The 13,908-nt window shown below is 39.4% G+C and overlaps 1 protein-coding gene across 1 annotated transcript in view; it reads left to right on the forward strand.

The window, feature by feature from the left end:
• Positions 1–13,908, forward strand: part of CCDC146 (coiled-coil domain containing 146) — a 178,077-nt gene that overhangs the window by 108,258 nt on the left and 55,911 nt on the right. The window contains exons 5-6 of the mRNA XM_003782617.3: positions 9,621–9,678; positions 12,894–13,070. Of these exons, the coding sequence (XP_003782665.1) occupies positions 9,621–9,678; positions 12,894–13,070 (235 nt within the window). The remainder of the gene's footprint in view (positions 1–9,620; positions 9,679–12,893; positions 13,071–13,908) is intronic.

Consider the following 13,908-nt stretch of genomic DNA (forward strand, 5'->3'; position numbering starts at 1 on the left):
AGATTCAACCCCAAAAGTAATGATTATGATTTCTGCCCAAGCCCTCGCAAACCCCAACTGATGTTTGAATTTTTTATAAGCCTTGGGTATGATCCTGACACCACATTAGAGCTTAAGAACTATTTGTTCTAGAGGTGGTTCTCAGCCCTGATCACTCAATCTGTGTTTAAACATTTCCAGGGACAGGGAGCTCTCAGCCTCTCACAGTAGCTCATTCCAACTCTGGAAAGCTCCTACACACAAATGGTCATCAGATTGGTTCAGAAACCCACTATCTTACATTCATGCTGGTTCCACTCTTCATAGTGAACAATACCTCTCATACGTGGCAGCACGTGAAGGCTTCCTGTGTGGTCTCTTCACCCACACTTCCGTAAAACCCAGAGCCTTTGATGACATGGTTTCAGTGAGGGCTATTTTGATGCAGAAAGGAAGCAAATGTAAAGGAGTTTGACATTGAAGCTCCCCTAAGGAAGAAGAGAAGTGTCAGGTTTAAAGTTAAATGTGAGTGGAAAAGGTTAGGAACTAATTACGATGGATTAAAGACTTAAATGTAAGACCTGAAACCATACAAATCTTAAAAGAAACCTAGAAAAAACTTATGGACATTGGCCTAGGCAAAGAATTTGACTATGACCTCAAAAGCAAATATAACAATAAATAAATAGATAAATAAATAGGACCTAATTAAACTAAAAAATGTCTTCAAAGCAAAAGGAATAATCTACAGGAAAAATAGACAATCTACAGAATGGGGGAAATGTTCACAAACTATACATCCTACAAAGGACTAATATGCAGACTCTATAAGGAACTCAAATCAGCAAGAAAAAATATCTCATTGAACAGTGGGCAAAAGATATGAACATTTTTCAAAAGAAGAAGTACAAATGGCCAACAAACATGAAAAAAGAAATTCTCAACATCATTAGTCATCAGGGAAATGCAAATGAAAATCACAATGATATACTACGTACCACCTGACCCCTGTCAGAATGGATAATGTTAAAAAGTCAAAAAACAGTAGATGTTGGTACGGATGCCGTAAAAAGGCAATGCTTATACACTCTTGATGGGAATGGAAACTGGCAAAACCTCTCTGGAAAATAGTATGGAGATACCCTAAGAACTAAAAGTCTATCTACTATTTGATCCAGCATGACAGATGTGCTCATATACATATCAGCAAACTCACAATGGCAAACATATGGAATCAACCTATGTACCCATCATCTGATGAGTGGATAAAGAAAATGGTGTGCGTGTGTACACAGACATGCCATGGAGCACTACTCATCCACAGAAAAGAATGAAACAGTGTCTTTTGAAGCAACTTGGATGGAACTGGAGGCCATTATTCTAAGTGAAATATCTCAGGAATGGAGAAACAAATACTGCATCTTCTCACTTATAAGTAGGAGCTAAATGATGGGTATGCATAGTCATACAGAGTGGTATAATAGGCAGTGGTGACTCAGTGGTCAGGGGGTGCAGGATGAAAAATTCCTTGTTGGGTACCGTGTACATTATTCAGGGGGTAGATACACTAAACACCCTGACTTCATCACCATACAGTTTATCCAGATAACAAAAAAACATTCGTACCCCCTAAATATATTGAAATAAAAATTTTTTTTGAGACAGAGTCTCACTATGTTGCCCTCAGTAGAGTGCTGTGGTATCATAGCAACCTCAAACTCTTGGGCTTAAGCAATCTCTTGCCTTAGCCTCCCAAGAAGCTGAGACTACAGGTGCCCGCCACAACACCCGGCTGTTATTTTTTGATTCCCTTGTCGTTGTTGTTTCGCTGGCTTGGGCTGGGTTCAAACCCACCGGGCTCAGTATGTATGGTTAACGCCGTAACCACTGTGCTATGGGCACCAAGCTTGAAATAACTTTTTAAAGTTAGGAGTTAACATGTTAATATCCCAAGAGGCACATACACAAAAAGGTCTTGCCTCAGTGATACCATTCAAAAAATGATAATCCTAAAGGAGAAAAAAGAATACTTGAAGATGTTTATGACATCAAAATTTATAAAAGCAAAAAATTGGCAGTGAGTAAATTCTAAAAAATAGTGGAATCTTTAAATAATAATGCTTTCCAGAGACAGCTTGATACTGAAGAGCTCTATAGTGAAATAGAGCTGAGTTTGAATGTCAGTTTAGTCCTGACTGTGTGACTTTGTTCTCAGTTTCTCCACTTGTACAAGAAAGATAACAATACCTACTTACCCAGGAGGTCAAGTTCAGATGTGATGCATGTGAAGCACCTGACATATGGCAGGTTCAGTGTATAATGAATAATAATATTTAGGGTTATTTTATAATGGTACGTTCACTGAATGGGAAGCCATGAATATAGCTATTTGATTATTAATTATAAAGTCTTTATGGAAACGTGGGAAGACATTTTAATAGTTGAGTATTCATTGAAGGTACAGAGAACCAGGTTACACTGATTGCATTTAGGTTAGGTAAAGTCCTGCCTCCAAGAGGTATGTCACACACTGTGACCCTCCCCACCCCCTCCCAGAAAAACATTTTAATTAAATGTTAGGTAAAAATGGATTCAACCTACTTTCGCTTTTTTTTTTTTTAAGATAGAGTCTCATTGCATCGCCCTCCGTAGAGTGCTGTGTTATCACAGTTCACAGCAGCCTCCAACTCTTGGGCTCAAGCGATTCTCTTGCCTTGGCCTTGCAAATAGCTGGGACTATAGGCGCTTATTTTTTTTGTTGTTGCAGTTGTCATTGCTGTTTAGCTGGCTGGGGCCGAATTGAAACCTGCCCGTCCAGGTGTACGTAGCCAGTGCCCTCCCCACTGAGCTATGGGTGCCACCCATACTTTCACATTTAATATAATTTTACTAAAAGATACAAGGAAAATAAAAACTATCAAACATGCTATGTGATAGGGTAGGGTTGTGATCTTTATAAGTAGAAAAATACAGTTTTACAGGAAATAAGTCAATCAGTACTGAAGAAAATGCATGATTGAAACGTTTAAATATCCTAAAGAATTAGTTATTGTATATTTGTTAAAAGCCCATTTATTTAAAGAAAAGACCATAACTTGTGTCTTTTGTTATTAATATTTTCTAAATCATAACTTTGTACATTGATGCATTTATGGGGTTCAGTGTATTGCTTTGATATACAATGTGAAATGCTTGCATTGAACTAGGTAACACATCCGTTGTGTCTTATAGAGGAGCTACCTGTCACCATTTTGAAACTCAGGAACACTCAAGTTGCCAATATAACCAAAAGGTGGCAGCCCACTACCTCCCCCTGGTGGCAGCATGCCCAAGGTGTGGGATGGATACCTAGCAAGTAAAACATCTCCAACTTTCGCAAGCAATAAATCCAAAGACAAATATTTAAAGCTCTGGGAGAGTCAGTTTCAATTTATGGTCTGGAGCCTGGGCAACTAACCTATATCAAATTCAATGTGATACAAATTTATTACACTAACTTTAATCTACATTATTGCAAATAAAATTTAGTAAAAAATCATACCTGACATGCCTGCACCATTAGTTTCATGCTCCCAAATCTACCGACTAGTGAGATCTGCTTACTTGATATACCCAGAGGACATAATATTCCATGTATTCTCAGTATTATTTTATAGGTAAACATTTCTATATTTTAAAGTTTATATTGATCCCACTTGGAAAATCTTATGACTTCTTTGGGACTTAATAGCCATTCAATGAAGACTAGCAAGAAAATGAAAAATATTTCTCTTAGGCTTCTTCAGGAAGTCTGGAGGATAAGACCAGAGTTCATAATAAGGTTATTTGAAGAAGAAAATAAGCAAGCAATTGCATCCAAGTCATTATTGTGTTTAGAACATTCAGGGTAACTCCATTTGAAGCAATTTCCAAAATCTCATTTTAACATCATGTCACCTCATCCTGTCAGTTGAAATAAAAATATAACACAAATGGAGTTTTCACAAATGTTTTTCTCAGCATCAAGTGAACAAAGCCGTATGTTTCCATTTATTATCTGTACTTCCTAATATTTTCTATTTCCTTTGATTGTGAATCTTCACCATTAGTGATGTCGGGCTTTCACAAAAGGTTCTGGCATGTCTTTCCAGGGATGTCAATTCTATCCAGGTTATGGATGGTGTTGTTGAGTTTGACTGTATTCTTACTGATTTTCTACCCCTGGATCTGTTCATTTTTGATGGCGGGGTGGGTGGGTGGGTGGGTGGGTGTTGAAGCCTCCAACTATAATACTGGATTCAGCTACTGCTCCTTGCAGTTGATTAGGTTTTGCTTCATGTATTTTGATGCTCTGTAGTTAGGTGTGTACTCATGAAGGATTATTATGTCTTCATAGAGAATTGACTCCTTTCTCATTCTGTACTGATACAGAACAATACTCACCTCTGTAGGTAAGTGTGTTTCCCTCTAGCTCCTTTCAGGATTTTTCTTTATCTTTGATTTTCTGAAATCTCTATGTTCTATGTCGAGGTATAGCTTCTTGGGCTGTGTACCCTACTTGGTGTTCTCTGAGCTTCCTAGATCTGTAGTTTGGTGTCTGACACCATTTGAGGGAAATTCTCAGTCACTATTGCTTCAAATATTTCTTCTGCCCCTTTCTCACTTTCTTTCTGGTATTCATGCCTTTTGTAGTTGTCCCACAGTTCTTGGATTATTCTATTCTAGGGAGAATTGGGGGGGAGGTTCTAGTATTTTCAATTTTTGCTTTTCAGTTTTAGAAGTTTCGACTGAAATATCCTCAGGCTCATAAATTCTTTCCTCAGCCATGTCTATCTACTACTAAGACTAGTGTCTTAGTCCCAGCTCCTTAGGAGACTGAGGCAAGAGGATCTCTTGAGCCCAAGAGTTTGAGGTTGCTGTGAGCTATGATGCCGTGGCGCTCTACCCACAGCGACTGAGTGAGACTCTGTCTCAGGAGAACAAAAAAGGCATTCTTCATTTCTGTCACAGTGTTTTTGATCTTTAGCATTTCTTTTTTATTCTTTCTTAGAATTTCTATGCCTCTGCTTACACTGCCCATCTGTTCTTGTATTCTGCATATTGTATCCATTAGCTTTCTTAACATATTAATCAAAATTATATTTTAAATGACCCTGTTCTGATCATTCATGTCTCTGCCTGCCATATCTGGTTTTGATGCTTGCTCTGTCTCTTTAAACTGTGTGTTTTTACTTTTAATGTGCCTTCAATTTTTTCCTGATAGCTAGACATGATGGGTTGGGTAGAAAGGGTTGCTTTAAATAGGACTTTAGTCCCATGGTTGGAAGGTGAGGGGGGAGAGGAAGCAGTCTGTGGTTCCATGATTATATCTCAGTCTCTTACTGAGCCTGTGTCTTGGAACTGTGAACTTCGTCAGTGCTTCTCGGGACTCTTCAGTTCCCCGTAGGAGGAATGTATTGGAGTTCAGTGTTCCCTTTCTCTGCATGGAAGGGTAGAGCCAGCCTGAGTTGGGTATTTCACTTCCCCCAGGTCAGTTAGACTTTGATAAAACCTCAGCAGGGTTAAACTCTGGCTAAATAGTTTCTCAGGACATGCCTTGTTAAGAACAGGAGGATACTCTGTTATACTTCAGAATGGTTCCCATCCCCTCCTCCTGCTGGAGCACAAGGAGATTTGCCTTCAATATTCACTATGAGGACCTGGTTAAATTCCTGGAGGTAAAACTCACAAAACTGTCTTACGAGAGATTTTCACTCTGTGAATTGTCCACAGTGACCCTTCAGAAATTCCTCAGTGACAGTTTAGATTTCTACCTGGCACTGTTTCCTGCAGAGGTTTCTGCTGTGCTAATTTGTGATTCTCTGTCTCTCCAATTTTGGGGACCATGGTTTGCCCTATGACCTCACTTCCAGGAGAGTTGTTGACTTTTAATTTCTTCAGCATTTTATTCGCTGGGATGAAGTGGAGCCTTTAAAGCTTATGTATAGGAATGAAAACCTGAAATATTTGGCTTTTTTGTTTGTTTCTCTTCATTTTCTGGACTTCTAAATTTTGTAATCTCAGAAATCAGCACTCAGTTCTTCTGCTATTTCTATCCATAATTTTTCCTGGAGTGATCCTATCCAGTCCTGTGACCTTAAGCATCTTTTAACGGGCTCTGATTCCAGGTAAGATGGAGTAAGCCCACTTCTTCTTGTCTCTCCTACTAAACACAACTCTACACAAGATAGAAAGCACGGAGCATATATTTGAGAACTCTGAAAAGTAAGCAGCAGCAAGCAGACAACAGAAGAAGGTCAGAATTCAAAATATACCACCACTGAACTGGTGGTGAATTTATCACACCCCCATCCCCTAGACTGAACACTAAACAGCCTGAAATATAGAGGGAGACAGTGGCCTGGGCAGAGAGAGCTCCAGGGAAAGCTCTCTAGTTCTGGCTCAAGGAGCAGGCAAGGAACTCACAGCAGGCAAGGAGCAGCTATAGCAGGGGCTCCATACAGGGAGAGCGCACAGGAGCCTACAGGGAAGAGAACCTCTTGCTATTCTGTGATTCTCAACAGAATAGGAACATCTCCTTTGCTTATTGTGTGTGTGTTGTCCTCTCGCTGCCTGGCCCCAGATGTGAGCACAGTCACAGAAGTGCAGGATAGCACAGGGCAACTACATCTCTACCTTTCTGGTTAAGGGACTAAAAGGGTGAAGACTTTCAAGTATTCAGAAAGTACTAAAGAGCTACCAGAGAAGAAAGAGCTTGCAAAAATAAACCCAGTAATTTTCCTCTGAATTTCTGGGCTGACACTGAGCTGTGCATTTGTGAATCTGACCCTTAACTAGTTTATCAAAGTTGAGAACTGAGATAAGATGATTCACTTCCCAGGTCCCAAACCTGCCAGTGTCATGCAGAAAAGATCTGTGTGACACTGCAAAAGTGTTGAAAACTGAATTGATTCTGAAATCATAGCCCCAGAAAGTTGGCTGGACCCTTTGACCTGACCCTGACAAAGCCTGCTAAAACAAAAATAGCAGCATTTTTCATAGGACTTAACAGAGACCCAGAATACCATTATTTAAGGTTCAAGATGTCCATGGTATTATTCAGAATTGTTCACATATAAAGACCAAGAAAATAGAAACTTGCATGAGAAAAGGCAGTCAACAAATACCCATATTGAGACGACACAGGTGTTCGAATTATCTTTTATATAAATACTTCAATAATTTCAAATACTTTCTAAATGAACACAAATTATAAAATCTCAGAAAATAGGCAAAACATATAAAGAAGACCTACATGGAAACTTAGAACTGAAAGATACGGTAACTTCAAAAATCTAACTAGACGGAATTAGAGATGATAGATGCCTGTGAACTTGAAGGTATATAGAAATTATCCAATCTGAAAACAGAAAAAAGGTTGAATGAAAATGAATAAAACCTTTGGCATCCATGGGACAATAACACAAGATTTAGTTCATGTCATCAAAGTTGCAGAAAGAGAGAAGAGGTATGGTGATTTAAAAAAAAAAAAAAAAGGGAGCAATAATGGCGGAAAACTTCCTAAATTTGGTGGAAAATTAAGCCCACAATGTACCCCAAACGGGGTAAATCCAGAGAAATATATTCCAAATGTGTCACAGTAAAAACTAAAGACAAAGAAAAAAAATCTTAAAAGAATCAAGGATTTAGAAGGGCTTCAGGAATGACTCTCCTGCTTCCAGTTTGAACATTAAGTGAATAAACACACCATTACTGAGAGAAGGAGTAGAAAAGCAGTAGGTTTCAGAGGGGAAGATAATGAGTTTCAGTTTCAGGGGGTTTTGGCACACACAGCTGGAATTGCACAATCAGAAACTGAAAATAAAAATTTGAAGATTCAGGCATATTCTGAGCTAGAGATAGGAATTTGTAAGTCACCCCTATAATTGAATCTGTGAAACAGCACAGAGAATAAGGAAAGAAGTTAGGCTTCAGCTAGACTATGCAACAATAACAACCCAATCTTAAAATCTCAGTGGGATAACGTAATAAAAGTTTGTTTCTGGCTCAGGCTCACAGCACAGTCCAGCACAAATCACACAGCCTTCTCCATCCTTCAGCTTTGCCAACTGGAACAACATGCCTTCCAAGTTCAACACGGCTGGGGAAGACATTTGACATTTACTTCCACTCACCTTCCATTGGCAAGAAATAGGCCCATGGCCCCAATCCAGATGGAAGGGAGGCTGTGAAATGTTCCCCTGTGTGTCCAGGAAGGGAAAATGGTAGGACGAACACATGGCCATGTGTCTGTCACAAGGAAAGGCAGATCCTTATGAACACAGCCAAATAATGCAAACAGAGAAGTAGAGACAAGTTATGGCCACCTGGTCTTACAAGTTCATGACAGAGTTTAATGCTTTCTAGTCTAAATCCATTCTTCACCTGAAATGCTCTTTTAATCCCTTGAATGTCCTCATCCCTACTACATCTGGGTCTTGTAGAGTTGCCTCTGGCTGTAACCCTGTCTGATTCTGCGATGTTCCTCTCTAACGTTATGCCTCCGGAGTATAATTATCATACAAAACTGAAACTGCGCTTTTAAATAACCCTTCTCCACACCTTTGAACTGTGAAATCTTCCCTTCGATAATTTCCATGAGGTTTTTGGAAATGTGATGCAATCAGTCATTCCAAGGGAAGATATATTAAAATGTCCGTGTACATGGCCTTATGTCATTTAGCATATAAATTGTTTGACTCAAGTAATGAAAATGAGAATAAAACTCATTTATTTATTCGTATAAATATTTTTTGGATGCCAGCTCTGTGCCAGCGCCTTTTAAGAAGATGATGCAGTGGTAGCCAGGGAGCTGGGTTTTCTAGTAAGGAAATAAACACATTCAGGTAGCAAAGAGCAAGGAGAGTGAAGAGCATTGACGCTGTTTCAAATATGATGATCAGTTACCTCTGTGAGAAGGTGACACCTGATACAGAACCGCACGAAGTAAGGAGTGAACTGTGCAAAGATCTGTGCAGAGAGCTCGCCGGTTGGAGGGATCAGAAAGGGCAAAGGCTCTGAGGCAAGAACAAGGTTGGAAAGAAGGCCAGTGCGGCTGGAGCTGGGTAATAGCAGGCAGTGAGGTTGGAGAGTGGACTATGCAGGGACACGCAGACTTGGGGAAAGAATTTAAATTTTGGTCCAGATATCATGGGAATTTATCAAGCAAGGATGTTCTGTGATCTTGCTTATGTTGTTAAAAGATCACCGTGGTACTGGGTGAAGAGTTGATTTTAATGGGCAAAGAGGGTGGCAGGCAAAGTAAGAGATCATCAGAGCTTGTGGTAGGTTGCCAGTTACATAAAGAAGCCAGCTCGGAAGCAGCCTGAGTCCTGAGGGGAGGCAGTTACCGTGTGCAGAGATAACTGCTCCAGTGGGCGGTTGTGCACAGCATCGTGGGAGTCCTAGGGGGAGAGGGAAGCACCTTAGTGGCCTGTGGGAGTCAGGAAAGCATCGAAAAGAATGGACACCAGGTTGCCTGGCAGACAAGAGTGGGAATGGCATCCTGAACAGAAAAAATAGGAAGTTATTAATACAGAAAGAGCTCGTTCTTTCATACTTTGTCAAACTTGATTTTTCTACTTTTTATTTTATTTATTTTATTTATTTATTTATTTTTGCAGCTTAATGGAAGAAAAAGCCCTCATGATAACAGAATTTGAGAAGATACCTAAGCCAGGAGTAAGTCTTAGATGACCCATAGTTTGTCAAATATGCTTGGATTCAAACATCCCTTTTTATAAATATTAATGTTTATCGCAACAGTCATACCCTGAGACTTTGTAAGATTGAAAAGTCTCAAGTGCAAGTGATGCTGAAAGGACATCTGCACAACTTCTTGAGTAAAAATAAGGGGTGCCTACTCAGAAGCCATAGCTATTGGCCCTATAATTTATACTATGTTTACTTGGATAGTATCTGCTTTGTTTCCAGAAGAAAAAAAGATTTCTGTAGTTGGCACTTAAGAACACTATTTTGCTATAGTTGTTATCCCTGTAGCTTTCTAAATATCTCAAGTTATCACCCAAAAAACTTCATAAAGATGTATTACTTACCTATCCCTGCATAACAAACCATCCCAAAACTTAGTGGCTTGACACAACACTATTTATTTCACAGTTCTGGATTATTCTGGTCTGAGCTGGCTCCCCTGAGACTGAGTGGTCTAAGATGGCCTCATTCATATAAGTCGGCAGGATAGTTGGTCTAAGGTCACATGTCACTAGTTGGTCATATGATGATGGAAGGTTTTTCAGCCGCAGGAGAGGGTGAACCCGGATACATGAGAAGTTTTTGAGCCTCTGCTTAAACCATTTTTGGTAACATTCCACGGGGTTCCAAGGCAAGTAAGATGGCTAAGTAGAGAAATCGCCCTACTTCTTAGTGGGAAGAATGATCAAGACGCCTTGCAAAAGGGCCTGCTTACATCGCGGAATGGGAGGAATTTGTGGCCATTTTTTGTGATTTATCATAGAAAGTAAATGGAAAGATCATCACACTTTGCTTCCACTTGGTGATATTTCAGTCTAATTTTTTTTTAAGCAGTTTTTCCTTTTTTTGGCCAGGGCTGGGTTTGAACCCGCCACCTCCAGCATATGGGGCCGGCGCCCTACTCCTTTGAGCCGCAGGTGCCGCCCTTGCTGATATTTCAAAAGTGTGTTGACGGTGGTTTAATTCCAAGGCAGCCCATAAAAACTTACTTGGCATAAGGTAAAATACTCTTAATTCTATGTAAGTGCACCTACCATCATTTGCAATACAGATTTTAGGGGAAAAAGCATTTTGAATTTTAGTTCCAGGTTATGGGTTCACTAATTTTACTCTCTTATAGCATCAGTGGAAGGAGGGGATAGGCAAAAAGCTCTGAGCAAGCTAACTGGATCTATCCGCTTACTCATTAGAGTTAACAGAAAAAACTGAACCCTGCAAAGTATCTTTTAAAGAATTTATACTGAGCTGAATATGAGTGACTGTGGCCTGGGAAGATACGGTCTCAAAAGGCTTTGAGAAAGTGTGCCTGAGGCAGTTGAGTTATAGTTTGGTTTTATATATTTTAGGGAAACAGGAATTACAAGTAAAATCATAAATCACGGTATACATTGAGTCAACTCAAAAAGGCGAGGCATCTAAAGAGAGGAACTTATAACTTAACACACGGGTCTAGGGATTCTTTAGTTGTCAATTGGTTGAGAGTGTTAAACCTCATCTAAAAACTTGGAGTCAGCCAGGCATGGTGGCTCATGCCTGTAATCCTAGCCCCCTGGGAGGCTGAGGGGGTGGTGAATTGCCTCAGCTCAGGAGTTCAAGACCAATCTAAGCAAGGACAAGACCCCCTGTCTCTAAAAAAACATAGCCAAGCATTATAGTGGGCTCCTGTAGTCCCAGCTGTAGTCCCTCCTTGGGAGGCTGAGGCAAGAGGATTGCTCAAGCCCAAGAGTTTGAGGTTGCTGTGAGTTGTGACAGCACAGCACTCTATCAAGGGCAACAAAGTGAGACTCTGTCTCAAAAACTAACTAAAATAAAATAGACTAAAATAGTATAAAATAAGATAAATAAAAATTTGGAGTCAGTAGGAAGGAATGTTCTAAATAAGGTGTCTGTTATCTGTCACGTGACACCATGCCAGCAAGAAAAAAAGAGAGAGAGAGACCTGTTTAACTAGATCTTACAGGTTGTAAGGCATGACTTAACCCTTGCCCTGGATAAAATCTGCTTTGTTTCCAGAAGAAAAAAAGGAAGTTGTGGTTGGCACTTAAAAACATTATTCATTATTTCGTTATAGCTCTTACTATAGCGTGGCCTTAGGTCTAGTTTATAATCTGGTATCTTCTTGCCATAAAGAATCTGTTTTGTCTGTCTTGGTCAGTCTATTTTAACACAAATGTTCATCAGTTGTTGTTTCTAAATGCCAAAAAAACAGGGGTATTAGGATGTATGTCTGACCTCCTTTCCTGTTATGGCCAGGAACTCAGTTTTAACTTTTTTTTTTTTGAGGGGTGACCTTTGGCCAAGAGGGGGTATGTTCAGTCAGTAAAAGGAGTTGCTTAGGATTTTAGATTTTATTTTTAGTTTACATTAGTAATATATAGACTTTCTTTATCTGTTTTTTTTTGTTTGTTTGGTTGGTTGGTTGGTTGGTTTTGGGGGGTTTGGGCGTTTTTTTTAGAGACAGGGTCTTGCTTTGCTGCCCAGGCTGGAGTGTAGTATATAGTAGAAGGTTATAGCTCACTATAGACTTGAACTCCTGGGCTTAAGCAATCCTGCTGCCTCAAGCCTCCCAAGTAGCTGAGACTACAAAGTAATGTGTAGATTTTCTGAGTATACGAAAGCTTCTCTTTTAAATTAAACATTCCCTGGATACTCAGATGTGGGTAATTAAAATGTACTGAGTCTGGAGTAGAGGGCATTTAGGAGAACAGTAATTATAATAAGAAAGTAGGAGATTAAGGAGTGTGAAGAGTTGGACCCTTCACACCCTTATCTTTAGTTCCAGTGTGACTCAAGTTAACTATGAGCAAGATATGCAAAGATTATTTGCATCAGATTTTGTCAAATCACAAAGCTACTAAAAAACCGACTGAATATTTTCACTCATTTTTTGGTACAAAATACAAATTAACTCAGGAAAAAAACATTTAAAATATAGGAAGATAGAAAAGAACACGAGTTCAAAAAAAGAATTCTAATCTAATGTAAAATATTTCATTATACATGCAATGTAACTGTCATGCCTTTATTGAAGATGTGGGAGATGGTAAGTTACATTTAACTCTGAGAAATCATTCCACACCTCAAAACAAACATAATCAAAATGGTGAGTGAAATCATTTTAATTCAGTTTTCAAGCAGATGTTTGCTCAGACTGTACAACCTGATCATTTTCCTAACTTTTAAAGGAAATGGAGAAGAAGATGAGGGTAGTGAAAGAAAGCACGGAAGAATTACGTAAGGAAGTGCTACAGAAGAAGTTAGAAATTAAAAATTTACGGGAAGATTTGTCATCTAAACAGAAGCAATTACTAAAGGAACAGAAGGAACTAGAAGATTTGTTGGAATATCAGGTCACCCTAAAGGTGTGCTACTTACAGTTCACAAATATTTAAACAGCGTACCCACATGGATATAAAAATACATGGGTATCAAGACTAACCTGGTAGGTTTGACAAAGAAGGACTGTCACACAATCAGGAACGTGAGGCACTGTGGTGGGTCCCACCAAACTAACCCTAGGCTCTGGGGCACAAAGAACTTCAGGATGTTTGGGACTATTACTCTAGCTTGGAGCCCTGACCCTGGGGAAAACTCTTTCCGGTCCTCACCACTCCTTTCTCAGGATTAGAAATGAGCGTCACAGTAGAAAATTGCTTCCTTGGAGAGCAAGTGTCCTAACCTCTTGTGTATATTTGTGTGACTTCATCCTTGTCTGATTCCACTTCACTTTCTTTTAGAAAGTCAAATTATCTGGTTTAGAAGATAATGAATTACAATTCATTTTATTTTTAGAAGTGTATAATTCTTAAAATTTTAAATAACCTAGAGTAGTTTAATAAGCAATCTCTGAGATTCATTGGCTTAGAGGATAATTGTGATATACTTTGACCTCTTGGCCAGAATATGCCCACCTGCTACACAGAACGTAGGAACTGAGCAGGGATGGACTTACCAGGAAACCAATGAAGCTGAAGCTTCAGGCCCATCACGTACATGAAACCTCTTCCAAGGACCTGTACCAATTTAGCATTTGTAATTTTTTCCTATTTTTCTTAAGGATGGCCCCCTAAATTGTACAAATTTCAGCCTCATAAAATTTGGATCTGCCCCAGGACCGAGCAAGATCCCACAGAGAAATGTCTCACCCTACCACACTGCAGCGATGTGTTCAACCTCCACATATACATATTACACACACTG

This window comes from Otolemur garnettii, unplaced genomic scaffold (genome assembly GCF_000181295.1).
Source record: "Otolemur garnettii isolate 467f Iridium unplaced genomic scaffold, OtoGar3 scaffold00005, whole genome shotgun sequence".
Taxonomy (NCBI): Eukaryota; Metazoa; Chordata; class Mammalia; order Primates; family Galagidae; genus Otolemur; species Otolemur garnettii.